Source organism: Labrus bergylta, chromosome 8, assembly GCF_963930695.1.
Source record: "Labrus bergylta chromosome 8, fLabBer1.1, whole genome shotgun sequence".
NCBI classification, from domain to species: Eukaryota; Metazoa; Chordata; class Actinopteri; order Labriformes; family Labridae; genus Labrus; species Labrus bergylta.
In genome coordinates this window covers 895,598-915,970 of record NC_089202.1, presented here as the reverse complement: position 1 = coordinate 915,970, position 20,373 = coordinate 895,598, and the positions used below count along the sequence as shown (strand labels likewise).

The 20,373-nt window shown below is 36.6% G+C and overlaps 1 protein-coding gene across 1 annotated transcript; it reads left to right on the top strand.

Moving 5' to 3' along the window:
* The first annotated feature begins 1,180 nt into the window (after nt 1–1,180).
* sqlea (squalene epoxidase a) lies at nt 1,181–10,414 on the top strand. Its single transcript, XM_020635029.3, has 11 exons — nt 1,181–1,647; nt 2,418–2,676; nt 4,542–4,719; nt 5,101–5,197; nt 5,315–5,428; nt 6,290–6,461; nt 6,773–6,868; nt 8,581–8,723; nt 8,997–9,093; nt 9,248–9,335; nt 9,707–10,414. Exons 1-11 carry the CDS (start codon nt 1,372–1,374, stop codon nt 9,897–9,899), a joined length of 1,713 nt encoding a protein of 570 aa, XP_020490685.1. The 5' UTR covers nt 1,181–1,371; the 3' UTR covers nt 9,900–10,414.
* The last annotated feature ends 9,959 nt before the right edge of the window (nt 10,415–20,373 follow it).

Here is a 20,373-nt window from a genome sequence, read left to right as displayed (position 1 = left end):
GATGGGCCTACTTAAATAAGAAAACATGGAATTTTTATTTGTCCTACTTTAAAATAATTTATGATTTAAAATAAAAATCTGAATCTTTATTTACAAGTGTAATAAATACTAACCTGTAAAAATAACATATATCCCTACTGTAGATGCACATTTTGCAATTGTGAGGGGGAAACTATTGAATATCTCACAGTTATTTAAATCACACCTTTAATTTTTGCACGGACTGTTATTTAATGTCTGTTTTTTGATAATTTTGCGCTACGTTCTTTTAAAATATTTCTACATATATAAACAACACAACTTCAGAAGGTCAACACTTTTTTTATTTTTCTATATTCAGGTCTAATTACAGATTTTTTTCCTGAACTGTTTATAGGTTCTTGTTTAAATTGCACATATATTTTTATCCCTGCACGGGTTATGTGCATTTCTTGTATAAGTCTTTTTTTAATTGCACAGGTTTAAGGTTCATCTAGGGGTATTCTTTAAATCTTTTTTTCGAGTTAATATATATATGTATGGGAGGGGGGGCGTTGGTTTTGTGGTTAATTTGTAACAAATGTTTCATGTACGTTTTTGTAACCTGCTACTGGATGCTTTGAATTTCCCTTGGGATCAATAACACATCTATCTATCTATCTATCTATCTATCTATCTATCTATCTAGAAAATGTTGAAGAAAATATACAACTAACAAAAATAGACATATTGATCATTTTAAGCAAGTCCAATTTTCTTCATTTAATACTGCTATTAGTTTATTTTTCTCATAGTATATATTCAATTTTTATCCTTGTTCGTATTTTTAATAGATGTGTGATGTAAAATATTGAACATATCTGTACATGCAATTCAATGTGTAATACGTACATGTTTTTGTAATTTAAAATTGATTAAATAAAGTTGACCAAAAAAACGAGACTCATTGCGCTGTAGAAGGAGGAAGCAGGCATAAGGCACATTTTCACTGACATCATATCATACTACCATCCTTCCAACCGACTGTCCAATCAGCGGCCTCGAGAAAGTCTAGTGCCGGAGTGGCCGTCCAGTGCGTGGATAGCGTGAGCTCTGCTCACCGCCATGGCACTCCTGATTGGAGAGTTGAACTGTTGATGAGGCGGGATTTAAAACCATCGAATCCGAAGTGGTATGTGCCTGCGTCCCATCCATTTGACTCTGAACATGTTCTCATGGAATGAAAAGGAAACATTTTTGAAGAATAGAAGACATATTTCCGAACCACCCGAGAAACGATATCACAATAAGAATAGTCATTTAAAAAATAAGAATAGCCTTTTAATATTAAAAACTGTTCTTAAACAGTGCTTTCAGTCGGCTAAGAAATTATTATTTTATTTTTCCTAAAACATGTGGACTTTCCTTGGAATAGCGAGCTTCACATACCTGTATAACAAATCAAACACGTTTTTGACTTATGCTAACAAAGAGCTCGTGATGGTTACAACCTTATTTCTCACTTTCGGCCTGCTGCTCCAATTTATCAGGTATTTTCATGGTCAGAAGCTCACCTCTCAGGTAGTTCATTTTCTTTTGCGTCTCTTGTCCCTATTTCCTGTTATCAACAACTTTATTCCCCATACGTCAACACAGTCGAACGAGAGATCAGCGACCAACAGTGAAAAGGTAGGCCTATTACTTATCGATATACATTTGTAAAGCACATTATACATTATGATTACAAAGTAAGACACAGACAGTTAAAAATAATTAAAACTATTTATAGTGAACATTTTGTGAGCTTTTACTTAGCCATAGGTTTCTTATTCTCAGGTTTATTCAAGTAGGCTATTCTACCTGCAAAAAACGTGCTAATGGACAATAGAAGGTTATATTCATGGGATGGAGCCAAATTAAGAGTGACACAGCTATTTGTTTGATGAAGTAAATGTAGGGCTGCAAAAACGTAAAAAAAAAAAAAATTGAGTTAAAAATTTACGGTTGCGTCGGCAATGAATTTTTTTCGCTTTGGACAAAAAAAGCATTCACATTAGGCGAGATGTAAAACACACTAAAGCATTTTTCAATGTAAATCAGAATTCCGCTTTATTGGCCAGTTGCACACAACTGTGCTCTCTGTACAAAAAGTACATTTAATATCAACAATAAACACAAAATGAGCAAATACTATGAGACAAAATTAGATAATAGTGCAGTAGTGAATGGTGCAAACATGCTGAGATTTAACATGATAATGAAATATGTTATTATATAACAGATGGGTTAATTTACATAAGGTAGAGAGTGTTTACAGTATTTACATAAAGAGTGTGAATAGATTGATAAATTCTCAGAAAGTTGTTATTGAAAGTTTTTAAGGGTACAACCTTGCAGTCTGGTTCATGCTACAGTTTAGACTTGTGAATAAGTAAGATTCTTCACTTCCTTGATTACAGAGCCAGAGAATGAGGAAAAGAGTAAAAGAAGAGTCCTCCACCCCAGAGAGTGCCTCAGACAGATGCCCAACAGTGGCTCCAGAACCTGATGTGGTGATAGTTGGGGCCGGGGTGCTGGGCTCAGCTATGGCAGCTGTCCTAGCCCGGGACGGGAGGAGGGTGACAGTGGTGGAGAGGGACTTGAAGGAGCCTGACAGGATAGTAGGGGAGCTGCTGCAGCCTGGAGGATATAAAGCCCTGAAAGAGCTAGGACTTGAAGGTTGGTGATAGAAACTGCTGCTGTCAGAGAATTGCAAAAAACCACAAGTGTACAAGTTCTCTTTACCTCCACCTCAGTGCACTTGATTTTGCACAATTCTTTTAGTTTCTAGTTTAAACATCCTAAAACTCATGATTATGTCATCAGCCTTTTACTACGAGGAAGTGAAGAGAGCAAGCACTGGCAAAAAACAGTAAAACTGAAATAAGACAACATTTTTGAAAAATTCAGTGGTTACGCTCCAAAGAACCAAAGAAACACATCCACAGACAAGAAAGGTGAAAAGCTGAAAAGAAAGGTCAATGTTAAAAGGACAAACAGCACAGCTAAAAGATAGCAGCGTATAACATTTCCAACAGCCATCTTCATTCCAAACAGTCACAGCACAATAAAAAGTTAAAAGAAAATATCCAAGCATACCAGCCATAAGTAGACAAGACACAGGCATCACATGTACAACGTAAGGATTTATGTATCCTTTTTGCACAAAAGCAAACAAGACCAACAGCGAAAACATTTGTTATTCCTTTATAGTTTTAATGTTATTGCTACCACCAGGTCAAATTTCAGACTAAGCATGCAGCCTTTGTTTACATTTTCCACTGTAAATACTATATCCAAGTCATATGTTTTACTGTTAAAAGAAAGCAGGATGAGCTTGTCTTTGTCACTTGTTATGTTACAATTCAAGACTTCGGTTTTAGCTAACAGAAAAGTGGTACCACGTTTTTCATAGGCAGCACAAATATAGACACAAAATAAAAGTACCTCATCGTAGCTTTAAAAAAGTACTAAAAAGAAAATAATACTTTAAAGCAACCAAATGTAACCTTTCCATCTTAAAATAATAGTTTCAAAGTCTATCCAATAGTACTACAACTGTCCTCAGAGAAAATAGCGTCTATCACGTCCACAGATTGCCACAGTCACCTGCTTATATAGCACTGTGTAAGTTTGGCAGCAGGTTGTTGTTCTTTTTTGAGAAGTACGTACGTCTTTACAAAGCAAGCAACTTAGCCCATCTCTGTACTGTTCGATATATATAAAGAGACGGAAGAGCTAAGTAGACGAAAAGAGAGAGTGAAAGCGCAGGAAGCAGTGTACATCCCCCTGTAGATTTGATTCATAACAGATTGCAACGTTAGACTATACCGTAGGCTCTACTGTTATCAGTGTCATCATTGACTCTATATGAAAAGCAGAGTTCTCACCTTAATTTCCCCAGTTTCTTTATCCTCAATATGGTTAAATTAAAGGTCCTGGAAAAAGTTTTTAACTTGTTATAAAACAGACTGTTGTGCTTTGATGACCTTCAAAAGCAACAACACCGAGAACATTTATTATTCCTTTACAGTTTTAGTGTCTCTTATTGCTGCCACCAGGTCAGTTTCATACTAAGCATGCAGCTTAGCTGTTTAGCAGCTTCTCTGGTTGCAGAAAGTCAACTAACCCAAGTTATGTCTGAGGTTTGCATACAATTAAACAAATAAATCCATCTTACACCAAAAGTTGTCTCTGCAAGGGGCTGCTCTGCTAGTAGAGTCATATTTGCAAAACAAACTGTACCTTGTCAGTTGCCATGGGTCTTTGACTTTCACTTCTGTCAACATATTCATCTTGTCTGTGAGCGGTAGTAGTGTGGGAGGCATAACAGTAGTGAGTTTTACAACAGTGCAGTTGCACTCAGAAACCTCATATCAAAACCGAATTCATACATATTGTTTGCTTTAGTATACCCTGATCTCATTTTGTATCTAATTCTAAATCCAGATTAAAGTGTTTACTCCTCATTAATTAAAAATACATTTTAAACAAACTGTGTAAATATTAACAAGATTGAACTTGATACATGTGTTTGGCCTTAGGTTCAGTGGAGGGTATAGATGCTCATCTGGTCAATGGATATGTTATTCATGACATTGAAAGCAATACAAAGGTAGAGATTCCCTATCCTCAGAAGGAGGACAACATTCAGTGTGGACGCGCCTTCCATCATGGTCGCTTCATCATGGGCCTCAGGAGAACCGCGCTGGCCGAGCAGAAGTGAGCATTGTCACACCCCTAAATTTATTGATTTTTTAAAATTTGTTTTACTTATCTCAAAACAGTGGATTAATTGCACTTTTTCTTATCAAGTGTACACCATTTAGATGTGGCTGTTTGAGAAAATAAATCTTACTCGTTAAACACATTTTGTGTAACCAGGTTTTACTTTTCATGGAATTTATCTTGTATTTGAATTTAATTCAAATGTTGAGAATTATGTTTATTTTAAATGACCTTGAAAGTCATGGATTACCAAACAGAGTTTATCATGTGATTGTATGTGAAGTAGTAATCTTAATTTCAGACCTTATTTCTTCATGTTGTCCATGCTAAGCTGGTATGTGGTTCTGATATCTCTAACTCTAACTGTAACCCCAGTGTTAAGTTCATAGAGGGCACCGTGACACGTTTGCAGGAAGAGGACGGCTGTGTTACAGGACTCCAATACAAGGATAAAGAAACTGGGGAAATCAAGGTAAGAGCTCTGCCGTTCATAGAAAGTCATTTAATCAACATTCCAGTACCCTCTGGGGAGATATAATGTATTAATTTCTCCTTATGTGTGATGACTGTGTGAACTTGTGATCTGTAGGAAATTTATGCAGCGCTAACTGTGGTGGCCGATGGCTGTTTTTCCAAATTCCGAAGAAGTCTTGTCTCTGGGAAAGCTCACATCTCTTCTCACTTTGTTGGATGCCTTATGAAAGCAAGTACAGGCCAGTGTTCCTGTGGTTATGACCAGCAATGATTATATTTGATTTAATTTAATGTCATTAAAGTGTCAATCAATCGATGATGATAATGAGCAAATATTTAGATTAACATTTATTTTTTTCATGCAAATATACCAAACATTGTCAGGAAGAAGTTTTCGCAAATGGGGCCTTTGTGAAAATCCTGTTGTTCGTTGTCATACATGACAAGGAACAAAACTTTAATCCAGGCTTTCCCTCTGGTAAATTAAAACTTGCATTTTTTTTGTTCCTCTTGACATTTAAGATGCAACATAAGCGATCACTTTATTAAGAAAATGACCAGAAAAGAGCAATTGATAATAGAATAATATCTAGTTACAACACTCGAATAACTCTGATTGACTTTACAATTCTACAATTCACTTAGCAGACGCTTTTAACCAAAGGGACGTACATCAGAGAGTAAGTACAACACAAGCAAGGATCTAGAAAAAAGGGAACAATGTCAGTAAGAGCAAACGATCAGCTTTGAGTCTGATTGGACACACAGGTGCTGACAGGCATTGCACAGAGGCAAAGCACAACATTGACGGCAGTTCATGAGAGCTCTAATCAGTATAGAAACCATCTTAAAAGTCGCTGTTATCAACAAAACCATCGTCATTACCATCATCATTGTCAATAATATAGAGACCATTGTCATCATCATTAAGGTTGTAGGTATTCATGAAAGAACTTTAATATATTTGAAGGATATATTTAACAAAAAATGTAATATGGTGCTGTGAAGTCTATTTTTCTCAGCTGGAGTCAGGAATTTAGTCAATCTCTTTATTTCTGAGTCATCTCTGTATCTTTTCTTTTCTTTCAAGGACTGCCCCCAGTTTAGAGACAACCATGCTGAGCTTGTGATTGCCCACCCAAGCCCTGTGCTCATCTACCAAATCTCCTCCTCACATACCAGAGTCCTCGTGGACATCAGAGGGGAGATGCCTCGCCACCTCCCAGATTACATGGCTGAGAAGATATACCCACAGCTGCCAGGTATGAGACAGATCAGAACTTTATTTAGAGCTTTATCGTTAAGGTGTAAGTTATCAAACCCACTAGGCTCTGTAACCCTGACAGAAAATCATTTGAAATGGAGTCAGATTCACTTATCATTTGCTCTGATAACATGCTGCTGTAACACCACAATCTCCCAGTTTGGGATCAATAAAGTAATTCTATTCTATTCTATTCTTATAAATGTCCATTCAGACACCAAAAGAAAAAAGATTTGCTTTTGTGCGAGTCAAGTGTGCACCTGTGGGTTGCATCTAATGAGCCAGCTGTGCTGTCTTTTTGTTCTTCAGAGCATTTAAAGGACCCTTTCATGTTTGCGCTGCAGAACGATCGACTCAGGTCCATGCCTGCCAGCTTTCTCCCTCCCTCCCCAATCAGCAAGCCAGGTACTTTAGTATAATTAACATTGACTTCATTTAAAGTAGGATTGGGGGATGTATGAAATGATTGTGTACAGTATGATAATGCATGTGTATTTGAAAATAGTCAAACTTGGTTAAAAACTGTACAAGTAAACTAATAAAACTGATTCTGGTTGTGGGCTAGTTTGAAATGTATTGGCTTCTAAGGTGAAATTAATACACAGCATATTATTTCACATTTTTTTAAAGTGAATGTATTGTTAAAAAATGTTTTGGTAACACTGTATAATAACCATTAGCAATAAAGGGTTAATTGATAGTTAATAGTTATTTTACTATTAACAAACCCTGAAAATGCTATAATTTATGTTGTTAACATCTTATTGTTGCACACATTGTATACACTATATAAAGTGTTTGTTAATGATAACCAAATGATTTGTAAAACTTTAGAAATCGTTCATAAAACATCTCTAAACATTACATAGACAGATGGACAGATATTTGTTAATGTCAATAATTTGTTCGTAAACTGTCTATTAACATCATTTGGTCTGCTATTATAAAGTTGGAACTAACTGAACTTATATATACTTAATAAGTATTTTACAACTTAGCAAACTTAACAAAGCTATCTATAAACATGTTTTAGATAGATAATTAATACTTTATCAGTGGTTAATAATTGGTTTGTTGACCATCTACAATCATCTGAACGATTATTGTAAAGTTGCAACTCATATTTATAATACTTTGTAAATGGTTAATAAATACTGTGTAGCGCATCTATAAACATTATTTGGGTGGTCATTATAAAGTTGTAACAAGATATTATAATTGTCAATTGCAACTTTTTAATAGCCATCCAAATAATGTAAATAGATGCTTTACAAAATATGTATAACCATTTACAAAGTGTTACAAATATCTGGTCCATCTATCTATTTAATCTTTATAGATGTTTTGTAAATGCTCTCTTAAAAGTTTACAAATCATTTGGTTATCATTAACAAGCATTTTATATGTTGTATAAAATGTTATAATTTGTGCAACAATAAACTGTTAACATAAATCAAAGCATTAAAAATAATTAGCAAACATTAACTTTGATATATATATATATATATATATATATATATATATATATATATATATATATATATATAATTTCATTGTTTGTTAATAGTAAAATAACTATTAACCAATGGTTAATTAACTATCAATTTACCCTATGATGATGGTTATTATATAGTGTTACCAATGTTTCTTACCGGATAGAACAAGGTCTGGTTGAAACACAATTGTAGTTTTTGAAAACATTGAAAGTTATCATTTCTCAAGCTTCTGCTTGGCTGGCTGGAAACGGAAACGCTGGCTTTGCAATAATGTCTTCACCCCATTCAGTCATTTCTTTTTAAATCTGACTTCCACATAATCTCAGAACAAACAAGAAAACATATTAAGTTAACCTGTTAATTAGCAACTTTAGAGTTGTTGGTTGGTGGATATTGTAACCTTTAGACAGTGCTAGGCCATCCGTTTCTCTGTTCCCAGTCTTTTGTGAGGCTAAGGGACTGACAGTAGCTATATATGTTGTGCTTAGACATAAGAGCTGTATCAAAAGCAAAATAAATAATTGAAATAATCTTCCGCATGTCATGCCATTCACTATGATATGACAAGATAACAACTGGTCATGTATATTAAAAGGAAGACAATTTTTTTTGTTGTTGCAGGCGTGCTTCTGCTGGGTGATGCTTACAACATGAGGCATCCTCTCACAGGAGGAGGGATGAGTGTCGCTCTCAATGACATTCTCATTTGGAGGAATCTGCTCAACAACATCTCTGATCTGCACAATGATAGGGAGATGCTGCAGGTAAGCACAGAGCTAAAAAATTGTGCTGAAAAACAGTTGACTTTCTCCAGATCGATTATTCTAAACAGGAATGACAGTATTCATAATTAAACTGTAATTTAAAAAACTTTTTAAGTATACACTTAATTAGACCTTCTGACTGTGACATGGAACTGAAAATTATATTTGGAGCCTGGATACTGCATCACATTTGCCTTGCCTTTAATTATTTCTTTTGTGTCTTGAGTGAAATGATAAAACTCTAAAAAAAACAACCTTTTTCCTTCTCCAAAGGCAAAGAAAAAATTCCACTGGAAACGCAAGTCATCTCATTCTTTTGTGGTGAATGTTTTAGCCCAGGCCCTGTACGAGCTGTTTGCAGCCACTGATGGTGAGTGGCCTTCCCCTGCCATTAACAGGCTAACATATGGACAACAATAAAACTGAAGCAAACATAATTGTTTTGCAAATTATAAAAGCCAAAACTGCAATAACTAATGGCCATTTTAATCTTAATCATGTCCTATTTATTATGTGTTTACCAGATTCTCTTCAAGAGCTGAGAAAAGCCTGCTTCCAGTACTTCAAACTTGGAGGCGAGTGCATTGCAGGACCTATTGGATTACTCTCTGTGTAAGCTTTAAACCGTCCTTCACAAAAACATGTAATTAAAAGAAATGGCCAATTTTTTTTTTCTCAATGAGAGCTAGATGATAAGTTTGATATCACTGAATTACAGTCGAGTAGCTTAGCTTAGAATAAAAAACTGTAATAGGGGTATGGCTGGCTTGATTTGTCCTAAATCCAACTACTAGAACCTCTACATTACTGGTTGGGTCAATAGATAGTCTGGTGTAGTCTTGCTGTTATCCAACTGTTAAATCACAACTTTTTACATTTTACATTTTTTTTTACTTTTGCAAATGTTGAACAAGATGTAAGCTCTCATGCAAGGTTGTGTAAAATAACAGACTTCTATTTATTGAATTTATGTCTGTGACCAGGTTGTCTCCCAAACCTATGACCCTTATTGGACACTTCTTTGCTGTGGCATTGTATGCAATCTACTTCAACTTCAAGTCTGAGTCTTGGAGCAAGAAACCCCGAGCTTTACTCAAGAGTGGAGTCATCCTGTACCGTGCCTGCACAGTCATGTTTCCCCTCATCTACTCTGAACTCAGGTACATGGTGTACTAAAGAGACCTGCATCTTGACACAGAAGGACCAAACTGGCTAGATTAGAGATGACGATTGGAAATCATTTCTATTTACAGATTCCACGTAAGAATGCAGTGACAATATTGTTGTTGTTTGAACTGTTTGTAGTCCCAGTAGTATCTTTCCACTGGGGTTTACATTAATTAGACATCTGTGTGCAAGTACATATATGCCCTTAGTCTTTGTTTCTCACATCAAACTCCAAGACTAGAACAACTAGATGGAATGCACTTGCCCTTGCACACTTTTTACACATTCTAACTGTAAATGTCTTCCGCAGATAATTAAAACATAGTGCTGTATCATGATGACCGCAATACATTCTACTATGGTTTTATTATATATTGCAACATATGCATCCGTATCCCCAACCGAAAATGTTTTGTATACCGAAACGACAAAATTAAATAGAACAATGTTTGGTCATTTTTAATGCAACGTTTTGACAATATGTCTCGCTTCAGCTATTCTATTAATAAACCTTGAAAATATGAGTGAGCGTGTGCCAATGTTTTGTTCAAAGAATTTTGTTCAATAAAAACCCATCCCATCTCTATATCTTTGATCACTTATGCTATCACTGCACGGAGCTGAGCCCAGTAATAGACTGTTATATTGGGTAAATATAATGTTCCTCTCTTTTGTTGACATCAAACATTTTTACCGGATTCTTAGTTTCTTATTTTGCCAGATCATTTTCAATATTTCAATATCAATATATGGAGATGTTGTTGTAAATGTGTAAAAGAGAACACCAACGGTTAAGTTCCTCAGTTTTTCTCTCTCATCCAAAATTACCATTGACATTATAATAAGAAATTTATGTTATAATAGTACAGTATGTTGTCTGAAATAACTCATTTATACTTAAGTTGTTGGTGAAGTCTATCATTATACACCATCAATTTGAAACATTCTACTTAATAATGGTATTCACAGTACTCTGCATTGAAACATACTTCTTTACACTTCTTTAACTGAAAGCAATGTTGAACAACTTAAAAGTGGCAGCAGAAGAATTTTGAATGCATGTTAAAGGTCCAATGAGTAGAATTTAGTAAGATTTATTGTCAGAATTAGAACGTTTTTATTGTTTAATCATCTGAAACAAATGATTGTTGTGTCTTTTGTTGTTGTTGTTTACTGTTGGTTGCCAAGTGAGCAACCTCACCACAAGATTTCACTCATTTCTACACACGGGTCTTTTCTTAAAAATCTGACCTGACTGTCTCTGATTAACTGGAGCACGACAAAGTGTTGGTCACAGTAAAATAATTTCGAAGTTAAGTTTATAGCTCACATTTGAAAAGGCCTTGAACTGACATTACTTTCTTCTTGACCAACAACAGCTAAGACAACAACAAAGCTAACAGACGAGCTCAGATTGTCACAGCCGGGCTCGTCTGAGATAAATGGCCTTCAAACTTATTTAATATTAAACATTTAAAGCCAATAAGCATAGCAAGATATGCATGAGATTCCATTTCCATTTATTCAATCACAGACTTGTCAAACAGTCTGGCATTTTGAGCTGCTGTTTTCAAGAGTTAACAATTGAAGAGAAGAACTCCATCGAGAGGGGACAGGAAACGCTCAAGGGACGAGTCCTCCATGTTGTCAGAGGTTGCTAATGGATCTGAATCTGAGGTCATCTTCTGTAATAAAGAAAAACAATGGAGTTAAATGTAAAGTATAATGAATTTTACTGTGATGTTTATGCTTCAGACCTGAAATAAGATCTGTCCTCAGGTTCTGCTAAACTTCAGGTTCTAAAGTTTGCTTTTGTAAATAAGTAGCTGATATTTTTGTTTTCCTATTAAAGACAGGAGAACTATTTAAGAGGAAAAGCAAAATATATAATAAGACAGGATGAATCCAATAATATGATCAACTTTATGAATTTATGTTTTAAGACAAAAGTATTCCCGCCACTTTCTATTGAAGATTATTTTAAACTGTCATCACATGGGCCAGCCTGATAAATTAAACTAATGTTAAATATTCTCATGTAATCACGACATCAACAGGGTAACAATAATTAACTTTTTCCTATGACTTAGTAGCCAGGGATGTGAGCTAACAGGTGAAAACTGAAACAACAGACTCAACCTGAGAGGCAGAAATCGGAATCTTGTGTATTTTAATATACATAGAGTTTATATTAACTTAGTGTTAGAAAGGACTGTGGCTTAGTATGATTCTGGAATACTCCACATTCTTATATTACTTAAAAGTGAGCTAGCTCTTTACCTGAAAGAGTGACACAATCCGGGACTTGGTGTCTCGTACATGGAAGTCCTCTCTCCACGTTTGCAGTGTGCCTATGGACAGGGACAGACAGATGAACTGGTTTATACTGGTTTTTGTTAGCCATGGAAACTTTTATTTCTGAAGTGCTAACACATCAACATATTTAGTTTAGACAAAACTCACTTTAGACACTAGGTGTCGGTATTTGGCTGTTTAAGTTATTGATCAATATTTGGGTCAGTTCTATGCCTTGAAGCAAGTTCAACATATCCAGGCTTTCTTTAAGAAAGCCAGAAGATCCAGATAAAGATATCTGATAGCATAAGCTGATTATGAACTCTCTCTGTTAACTCAGGTGGTCTGCTTTAGGCTCTCAGTGCTCTGCGCATCACAGAAAGGGCGCGTGTGAAACGTCATTTGACCATTCTTATTCGCAGAGTGCAGGCGGTCCAATATAATGAGGTGTGATGATGAAGTTAATGTGGTTAAACAGGATACTGCAGCTGCAGATAAGGAATGAGAGAACAATCCTGTTCATTCATACTGTGGTGATTGGACAGTGTTGTGTTTTTTTCTTTCGGAGGCTGGGCGTGGCTTAGTGGCTGCTGGAGCTCGCTGCAATCACTCACCTGTTTGTCATCTATAATCACTGGCTGCAGCTTTTATACCCTGGGTCACCTCTCCCAAACTGCCAGATTATTTTCGCCTACACCGTGGTAGATCGGGGCCCTTTCCGAATTGTCACATGTTCAGTAGGCAGTACGTACTATTCAGTATGGAGTTTCAGTATACTGAACTTTCGTGGTCATTCAGTATGCATTTTTTGGGTCCGCGCAGTATACTGAACATTTCAGTATGGATACTAACTTCCGGGTTTTATGCAGTATGGATCGGATGCGTGCTTTCAGGAAATGAATTGTGTTTTACCACCCACAATGCTGTGCAAAATTAAATGTAAATCGTCACGTCACGTCCGCCTTCAAATCAAAACAAACGAGCATAGATTAATTTAATCAATTTTTAATCTTAATTTAAAGTCCCGTCTGAAATCGTTACTTTAAATTAACAACAGAAAATATAACAAATGTCTGCATTATTATAAAACCTTTCCCCCTCTATTTAAATAATGATTTCACTATTTAAATGTGTCTTTATTGGTTTATTTTATATTCTGTATGTTACTGTCTTTCATTTGTTCTTTTCTTAATGTACTGTATGTTATTTAGTTATTCTATCTGCCTTTTACTTGATTTACATTGTGATATTGTTTTTTGTTTACCTGACTGTATATGCGCATTATTCTTCTTAAATAAAGCTAAACAAAAAAACAACAAAAAAAAACTGGTGAATGCGGTCGGTTCGGGAAACGTAAATGACGTCACTTCCATACTGAATGAATCAGAATAAGTAGGCACAAATATCTGCCTACTGTGTGTGCATACTGAATAGTAGGTACTAACAGTATGCAGCACGGATAGTACGTACTGCATACTGCCTACTGACAGATTGAGTATGTACTTGGCAATTCGGATACAGCCCGGCTTTTCAAGTATCAGTAAGACTTTTTTGTGCTTTGGATTACCTGTCGCTAATTATTCCCCCAGTGCCTCCAACCTACGAGCTCCAGCACCTCACCACCCAGCCTCTCATTCCAGCCTCATCAGCCTTCACCAGCCTCCCTTCAATAAATACCCCTTTACCCACCACCCTGTTTTCTGGTTTTGCTTTTGGGTCCACTTAAAAACCTTTTAAAAATAATAACACATACATGAATTTATTGATGTATGTATTTATTGATTTACCACACAATGCACCACAGTGTCTCCTGTTGATTTATTATTTCTAACTAATCACAGTACAACTGTGAAACTTAGACAGTGAGACATGATTTCAGCAGTGTGACCAGAAACTGCAGTCAGTTGAATTCTTGTGCTACATGAGAAATATGCAGAAGTAGCTTCAGTATTTGTCTAAAAAAAAGTCGATTTAATGTACTGATTTGGTTTTGTATGGTAATTACCCATTAAACGAATCGGACAGCCAATTTGTGTGCAGAACCTCACTGGAGCTAGAATCAGAATGTGGACTGCTGTTTCCTTTGGGCAATGATTTCCTTGAAGACAGAAAGAAGAACAGTTTAAACATGAACTAGACTTCTTGCAGAACCATAGAGGCTGTTAAAATCTTCTGCTAGTCTTCCTTAGATTTTAAGAAAGAATATAAATTGTTACTAAAATTACTTTGATGCTGATAGCGGTTACAATAAAACGGTCCAATCATTTAAGAGATAATTTTACCTTTGAGTCCTATGTGAAGACATGCTCTTCAGAATCAGCACTGCAAAGACAAGATGATGGCGTCCACCTTCACAACCTGCTGCTTCAGTCTGGCTGCATCATGGTCACCTACAGGAACACCACAGAAATGCAATCAAAGTACTTCAGTTTATTTATCAGAGGATTTTCTCTATGCAAAGTAGAATTATTTTTTCTTTTAGCTATAATTCCTTAAAAAGATTTGAGACTGCTTTGTTATTTGAGAGGTTAAAATTCAAGTCTAAAACTAAAAAGTTATAACAGACAAATATGATTTTGAAATATCCAAAAGAGCATTTTAAATGGAAATGAATCTTGTTGAACAGAAATAGTGTTAATAAAAGGAAAGTTATAATATGACATATGAATCACATAATCATAGAGCAAAGCAAGAAGAGTATTTCTGAACAAATTCTGAATAAGCTGAACTAAAGTCACAACAAATGAACTGTATACTATTGAATTGACTTCTGGTAGTGTGCTGAAGTCTTGAATATTAACTAAAGTAAAGTCAACCTGTTGAAGTCTTAGTAGAATATGATCAGCCCGTTTTGAGTCCTTGTACAAATCATGTTTGGTTCATATTACATTTCACCGTCGGCTGCTGATGTTAACATGTCCGTTCTGTTTTTTTTCTTCAAACAGTTAGAGACATTATTGAACCAGACAATAACTTTAGTGTTATCTGAATACATGAAGAAATATTCTGCCTCTTCCAAATATTAATTTTAAATTTCAGCCCCGCAGCAGCATCACGGGGAGCGGAAGAAAGTCGAGCCTGTTATTCTTACAGTCTGCAAACTGACCAACTGTTAATGTTATTAATAATGCAGACCATCAGGACATATTCTATTTTACTTTAACAGACCGTAAAGTAAAGTTATTGTCGGTGAATGCGCAACTATATGCTGAATTTGACTACGGATCTGATCATTCATTAATGTGAATCTCGAGCACAGTTAAGTTGTAGTATCATGAAGCACAGCCAGCATAGTTTATAAGGAACCCCCCCGATTCTTTACTGAAATAAAAGATAAATAATGTCCGTCACAGCCAGCCATCAGTAACATATTATTGTCACCATAACGTTAGCTCCATTAGCCTACTTCAGTGTTAGCTAGCTAGCTAACGACATTACCCGCAAACAGTACATTAAACAAACATTATAACTTACCAAGTCAACGCAGATATCCTTAAATCCTACAGGTTGGTTAGATGGGTTTACAGCAGAACAACTCATTCTGTCAGTCCAAGAGAGACAAACACAGAGTGGAAAAGTTCAATGGCGTCTCAACTTTCCTTCGCTATGTAACTTTGCTATTCCGAAAGAGAGCGATGCAAGATCGGCGGCTGTTAATCATCGTCACATATGACATAAAATCCCGTTTTTCAACCTCAAATAACTTATTTAAAAGAAACTTCACAGAAATATTAGCACTTGAACACAATGTAGTGTGATAATAACTAATGATCACAGCAGAGTTTAGGTTTGGAAAAAATTGTGACGAGTATTTTAACTTTCCAGTTTCACCCACATCCCATTTGTTATCATTGAGGAGGCGGGGTTTATGGCCTATACTGCAGCCAGTCAGCAGGGGGAGCTCTAAAAATAAAAGCTTCACTCCACCAGGGAGCTTGTCCCGTCCATTATTTTTACAGTCTATGGGAGAGACAGGGAGAGCCCAGTCAGCCAACAGCAAGTGAGCCAGCAACCAGTCAATCAAATCTATTGAAAAAATTAAAGAGACAAGAAAAAATTACCAAAAAAGCAAAGCACTCAGAAAAATAAGAAAGGGAAATGCAGCTCTCAAGAAGACTTTTTTTTTTACCAAAAGAGTTGTTTTTGTCTGAGTTTCTACTTCAGGTAAATTTACATTAAAACATCACTTTTAGTGAAAAAATGTAGTCAGAACAGGTTTTCACTGTAAGTCTGGCTTTATTTTTCACAAATGTCTTTTCTGTCATGAGATACGCTCAATTTGATCAGTATAGCTGGTTAAAGCGTGTTCTGGCTCAGGGAATGTTGATTTTGACGTTATTTTTCATGTAACTGCGGTCATTTTTTTTTACCAAAACAGTTGTTTTTGACTGAGTTTCTACTTCTAACAGTATTTTGCCATTAAATCATTACTTTTGTAAAAAAATTTAATCTGACCAGGTTTTCACTGTAAGTCTCAATTTATTTCTCAGAAATGTATTTTCTGTAATGAGATATGCTCAATTTGACCAGTATAGCTGGTCTCCCTTGTGTTTTATTACACCCTATGTCTATTTAGTCTCTGTGTTTCTTCCCCTCTATGTCAGTTCATTGTCATTTGTCGGTGTTGTATGTTGTTTCCCATGTCCTATGCCAGAGCTCTGCTTACCTGTTTTTTTGAGTTCTAGTTTTTGTCTTTTGAAGTAAATTTTAGTTTTTTAGCCTTTTTGTTAAAATAAATCTTATTTCGAGTTTCTGCAATTGCGTCCACCTCTTTGTTTTCCAACCGTTCATGACAAAATGTCTATTCTGTCATGAGATACGCTCAATTTCGACCAGTATAGCTGGTTAAAGCGTGTTCTGGCTCAGGTAATGTTGATTTTGACGTTATTTCTCATGTAACTGCAGTCATTTTTGACCAAAACAGTTGTTTTTGAGTTTCTACTTCTAACAGTATTTTTACATTAAATCATAATTTTTAGTGAAAAAATGTAGTCAGACCAGGTTTTCGCAGTATTTCTCAAATGTTTTTTCTGTCATGAGATACACTCAATTTCGACCAGTAATCAAAATGATCAAAGTCAACATTCCCTGAGCCAGACAACACTATTAGTAGTAACTAAGACAAAATCAGATGAAACAGCTGTACTGGTAAAAAAAATGAGTGCAGTTACATGAAATAACGTCAAAATCAACATTCCCTGAGTCAGACAACGCTATTACCAGCTATACTGATCAAATTAAGCGTAGCTGAGATCAAAATTGACATAAAACATATTTGTGAAACATAAAGTGACACTTGCCTCTTCTGACTACATTATTTACTCAGTGCGTTGGGTCAGGGTTAGGGTAGGAAAGGGGAACTGAGCATGTCTCACGAAGGAGACAGCAGGTGCACGGTCCATCCCCTGGTTGATCTCATAGCCCCGGTCCCAGTTGGGTTGGCGGGGACGTTGGCATTTCCTGCCATGACGGACCTCCGTCCAACCCTCATCAAAGTACACCATGTTTATGGCTTTTTACATTTTTTGTGTGTGATGTCGCCTTTGTTATTTATTGATCACACTTAATGTAAGACACAATTACCTAAACGGAAACATTTCAGTAAGATATTTGAACTTGTTTCTAGACGGATCATCTTATGGCAAGCCCTTTTAACATTAAAACAGTCTGGCTGACAAGTAGCAATTTAGTTTTCACTAGTGGAAATTACATTTCAACATGTCAAAATTACATTTTGACATGTTGAAATGTTAATTCACGATATCTGTAAAACCATTTTTACACGTCACAAATATATTTCTACATGTCGAAATGTAATTTCGACATGTAGAAACTGATTTGCAGACGATTGTTCCATTCAAGACGTAGTTGCTAATCTTATCCACCTCCCTATAGAGCAGCTCGACAGTCTGAACTCCTACACTCTCAGTACATGTGAAGAGAAATTAAAGGGCTTGGTTGAATATGCAAATCAACCAACTGGGAAGCCAACACGCACAATTTCAGATGTTCTAGGCAAAATTTATCAGCGCAAATCAAAAGTGCAGAATGAGATACACCGGGAACAGCTAGTCCGGGCACAAGAAGAAGGACAGATCCTGCAGGACGACTTTGAAAGAATGCAGGATAAACTAAAGACCTTGCAGGAAAATTGCAAGGCCCTGCAGGAGGAGAATAAAACACTGCATGAAAGCAGGTTGGCTGAACAGAAGAAACAAAGTGTCACGGTACCCAGAATTCAGGATGGGCAGGTATGTACTGCAGCCCCCATTTCAGCTGAGGAAACCTCAGATGAAGGATGGGAGACTGAACCAAGCCCATGGAGGAGGGAGACAGACGAAGGATGTCGAAGGATCTGGAGGAGAGGGGAAGATACCGCCGGGTCGACACAGGCACAAAAGTGTACAAGTCCTCAGACTACCCGGTAAAGAGCTGGGCGAGTAAAGATGAAGGGCACCACGCCTCCCCAGACCATGAAACACCGTCATGGGGAAAGGCCCCGAGGCCCCCGCGTTCCGCAATACGCTTTGAGCCAAGAGAACCCTCACCCCGCAGGAAGCGGGACTTTATGCCCCCTAGAGACAGGGAGGAGACACGGGCCCAATCGGGCGCCGAAAGTTACCTATCCCACGATAGACGGCCACGTCTGAGCCGAACACAAACCCTGCCACGGTTGCAACCGTACTACCGTGACAACCACAGGGCTTACGATTTGATAAATTGGAAAGGGGGGGGAAGAAACAACAAAACTGTATAGAGCCACAACAGGCTTCCTAACCTAAATAATGCACAGAAAAAGAATGAACTAAACCACTGCTGCCAAACAACTGACTCAAAACCAAAATTGTCCAGGAGACCCAGAAAACTCGAAACAAAATGCAAAGGCTGCCAGGGAGACCTTTGATAACACAAAAGACTGGAGTAGACACGAAACTATCCCCCAAGTTAAACACTGGGAGACCGGCAACAGAAATCTTACGCAGAAAGTTCTTAGTTGGTGTTTATACGTAGATACACACAACCACTCGAAAAACCACAGGGAGAACCTCTCACTACCTCTGAAGGTGAGATAACAGCACAGAGCACTGGAGACTCATGGTATATGAAAACTCCCCACACCTGGGTTTAATCAAAGCCAATCAATGCCACACACACCTGATTGCAATGAGTTGATTCTCTCACCACTCTCACTGAGCAGAAAGAGTGAGTGCCCTCACAAGAGTGGAACAGTAAACAAAATGAGCTAGAAGGGGAGTTTTAACGTTGCATTTACACATTTCCCCTGTGAGGTATTTATGTTCAGATCAACTAAAAAAAAAATATTACTGAGTCAAGATGACAGTCCTGACATGACCCAAGTAAAAGGCTTTAAAATGGACATCTGAGGATAGGCATTTACACTATATTGGTGCTGTTTTATTATCAATTCATTAACATTATTTTAGAAATTAACTTAACAGAAATCTGGCATTATACCATCCGTTTTGTGTTGTCTTGAGAACTCAACTAAAACTATGTTTTATCTGCACACAAGAGGGAGCTATTATGTAACTTACCGAGGGGATTTCTTGAATTAACTGACTTCTAGCTGGATTCCTTACACTATTAACTGAAATGAACTGTTAAAATTATTTGAGGGCTTCTGATAATAAGCAACTGAAATTTTTATTTTGACAGTCTAAACTTCTAAATCAAAATCAATTGTCCTCACTGTTTGGCTGTGGGAGCGAGATGTCACGTCCGCAGCGATCCTTAGAGTACATTATCCTGACAGAACAATGTCTATGTTATGTGTTTAAGGAAAAAGAAGACCCCTCTCCCCTGTCCAGTCCTGATAGTGAGTTTGTCCATAGCTGTGTGTGGTGGGCGTGTGAATTTTTTTAGGGGTGTACTTTTGTGCCTAATTTCAATTGTATTTGATTGCATGACCATATGTGTTTAGTGGTTTTCAATGGTCCAATGACCATTGTATTATTATTACTATTAAGCATGCACGATAATGGATTTTTTCCGATATCAGATAAGCTGACATTTTACAACTCAACTGGCCAATAACAGATACCGTTCAATTTTATCCCAACCTAAGTTAAGTCAGTTAACACTTTCACATTAGAAAAGCCTAAATTAGCAACATATGTTGAACAGACTGTTGCTAAACCTCAACATTAACTTAAAACTTGAAATGAAC

Excerpts from the sequence above, each read along its gene's own strand:
- sqlea (XM_020635029.3), top strand. The coding sequence starts at position 1,372 with ATGTGGACTTTCCTTGGAATAGCGAGCTTCACATACCTGTATAACAAA. Across the intron at positions 1,648-2,417 it reads CAGCGACCAACAGTGAAAAG|AGCCAGAGAATGAGGAAAAG; the intron begins GTAGGCCTATTA and ends CCTTGATTACAG. Across the intron at positions 8,724-8,996 it reads ATGATAGGGAGATGCTGCAG|GCAAAGAAAAAATTCCACTG; the intron begins GTAAGCACAGAG and ends CCTTCTCCAAAG.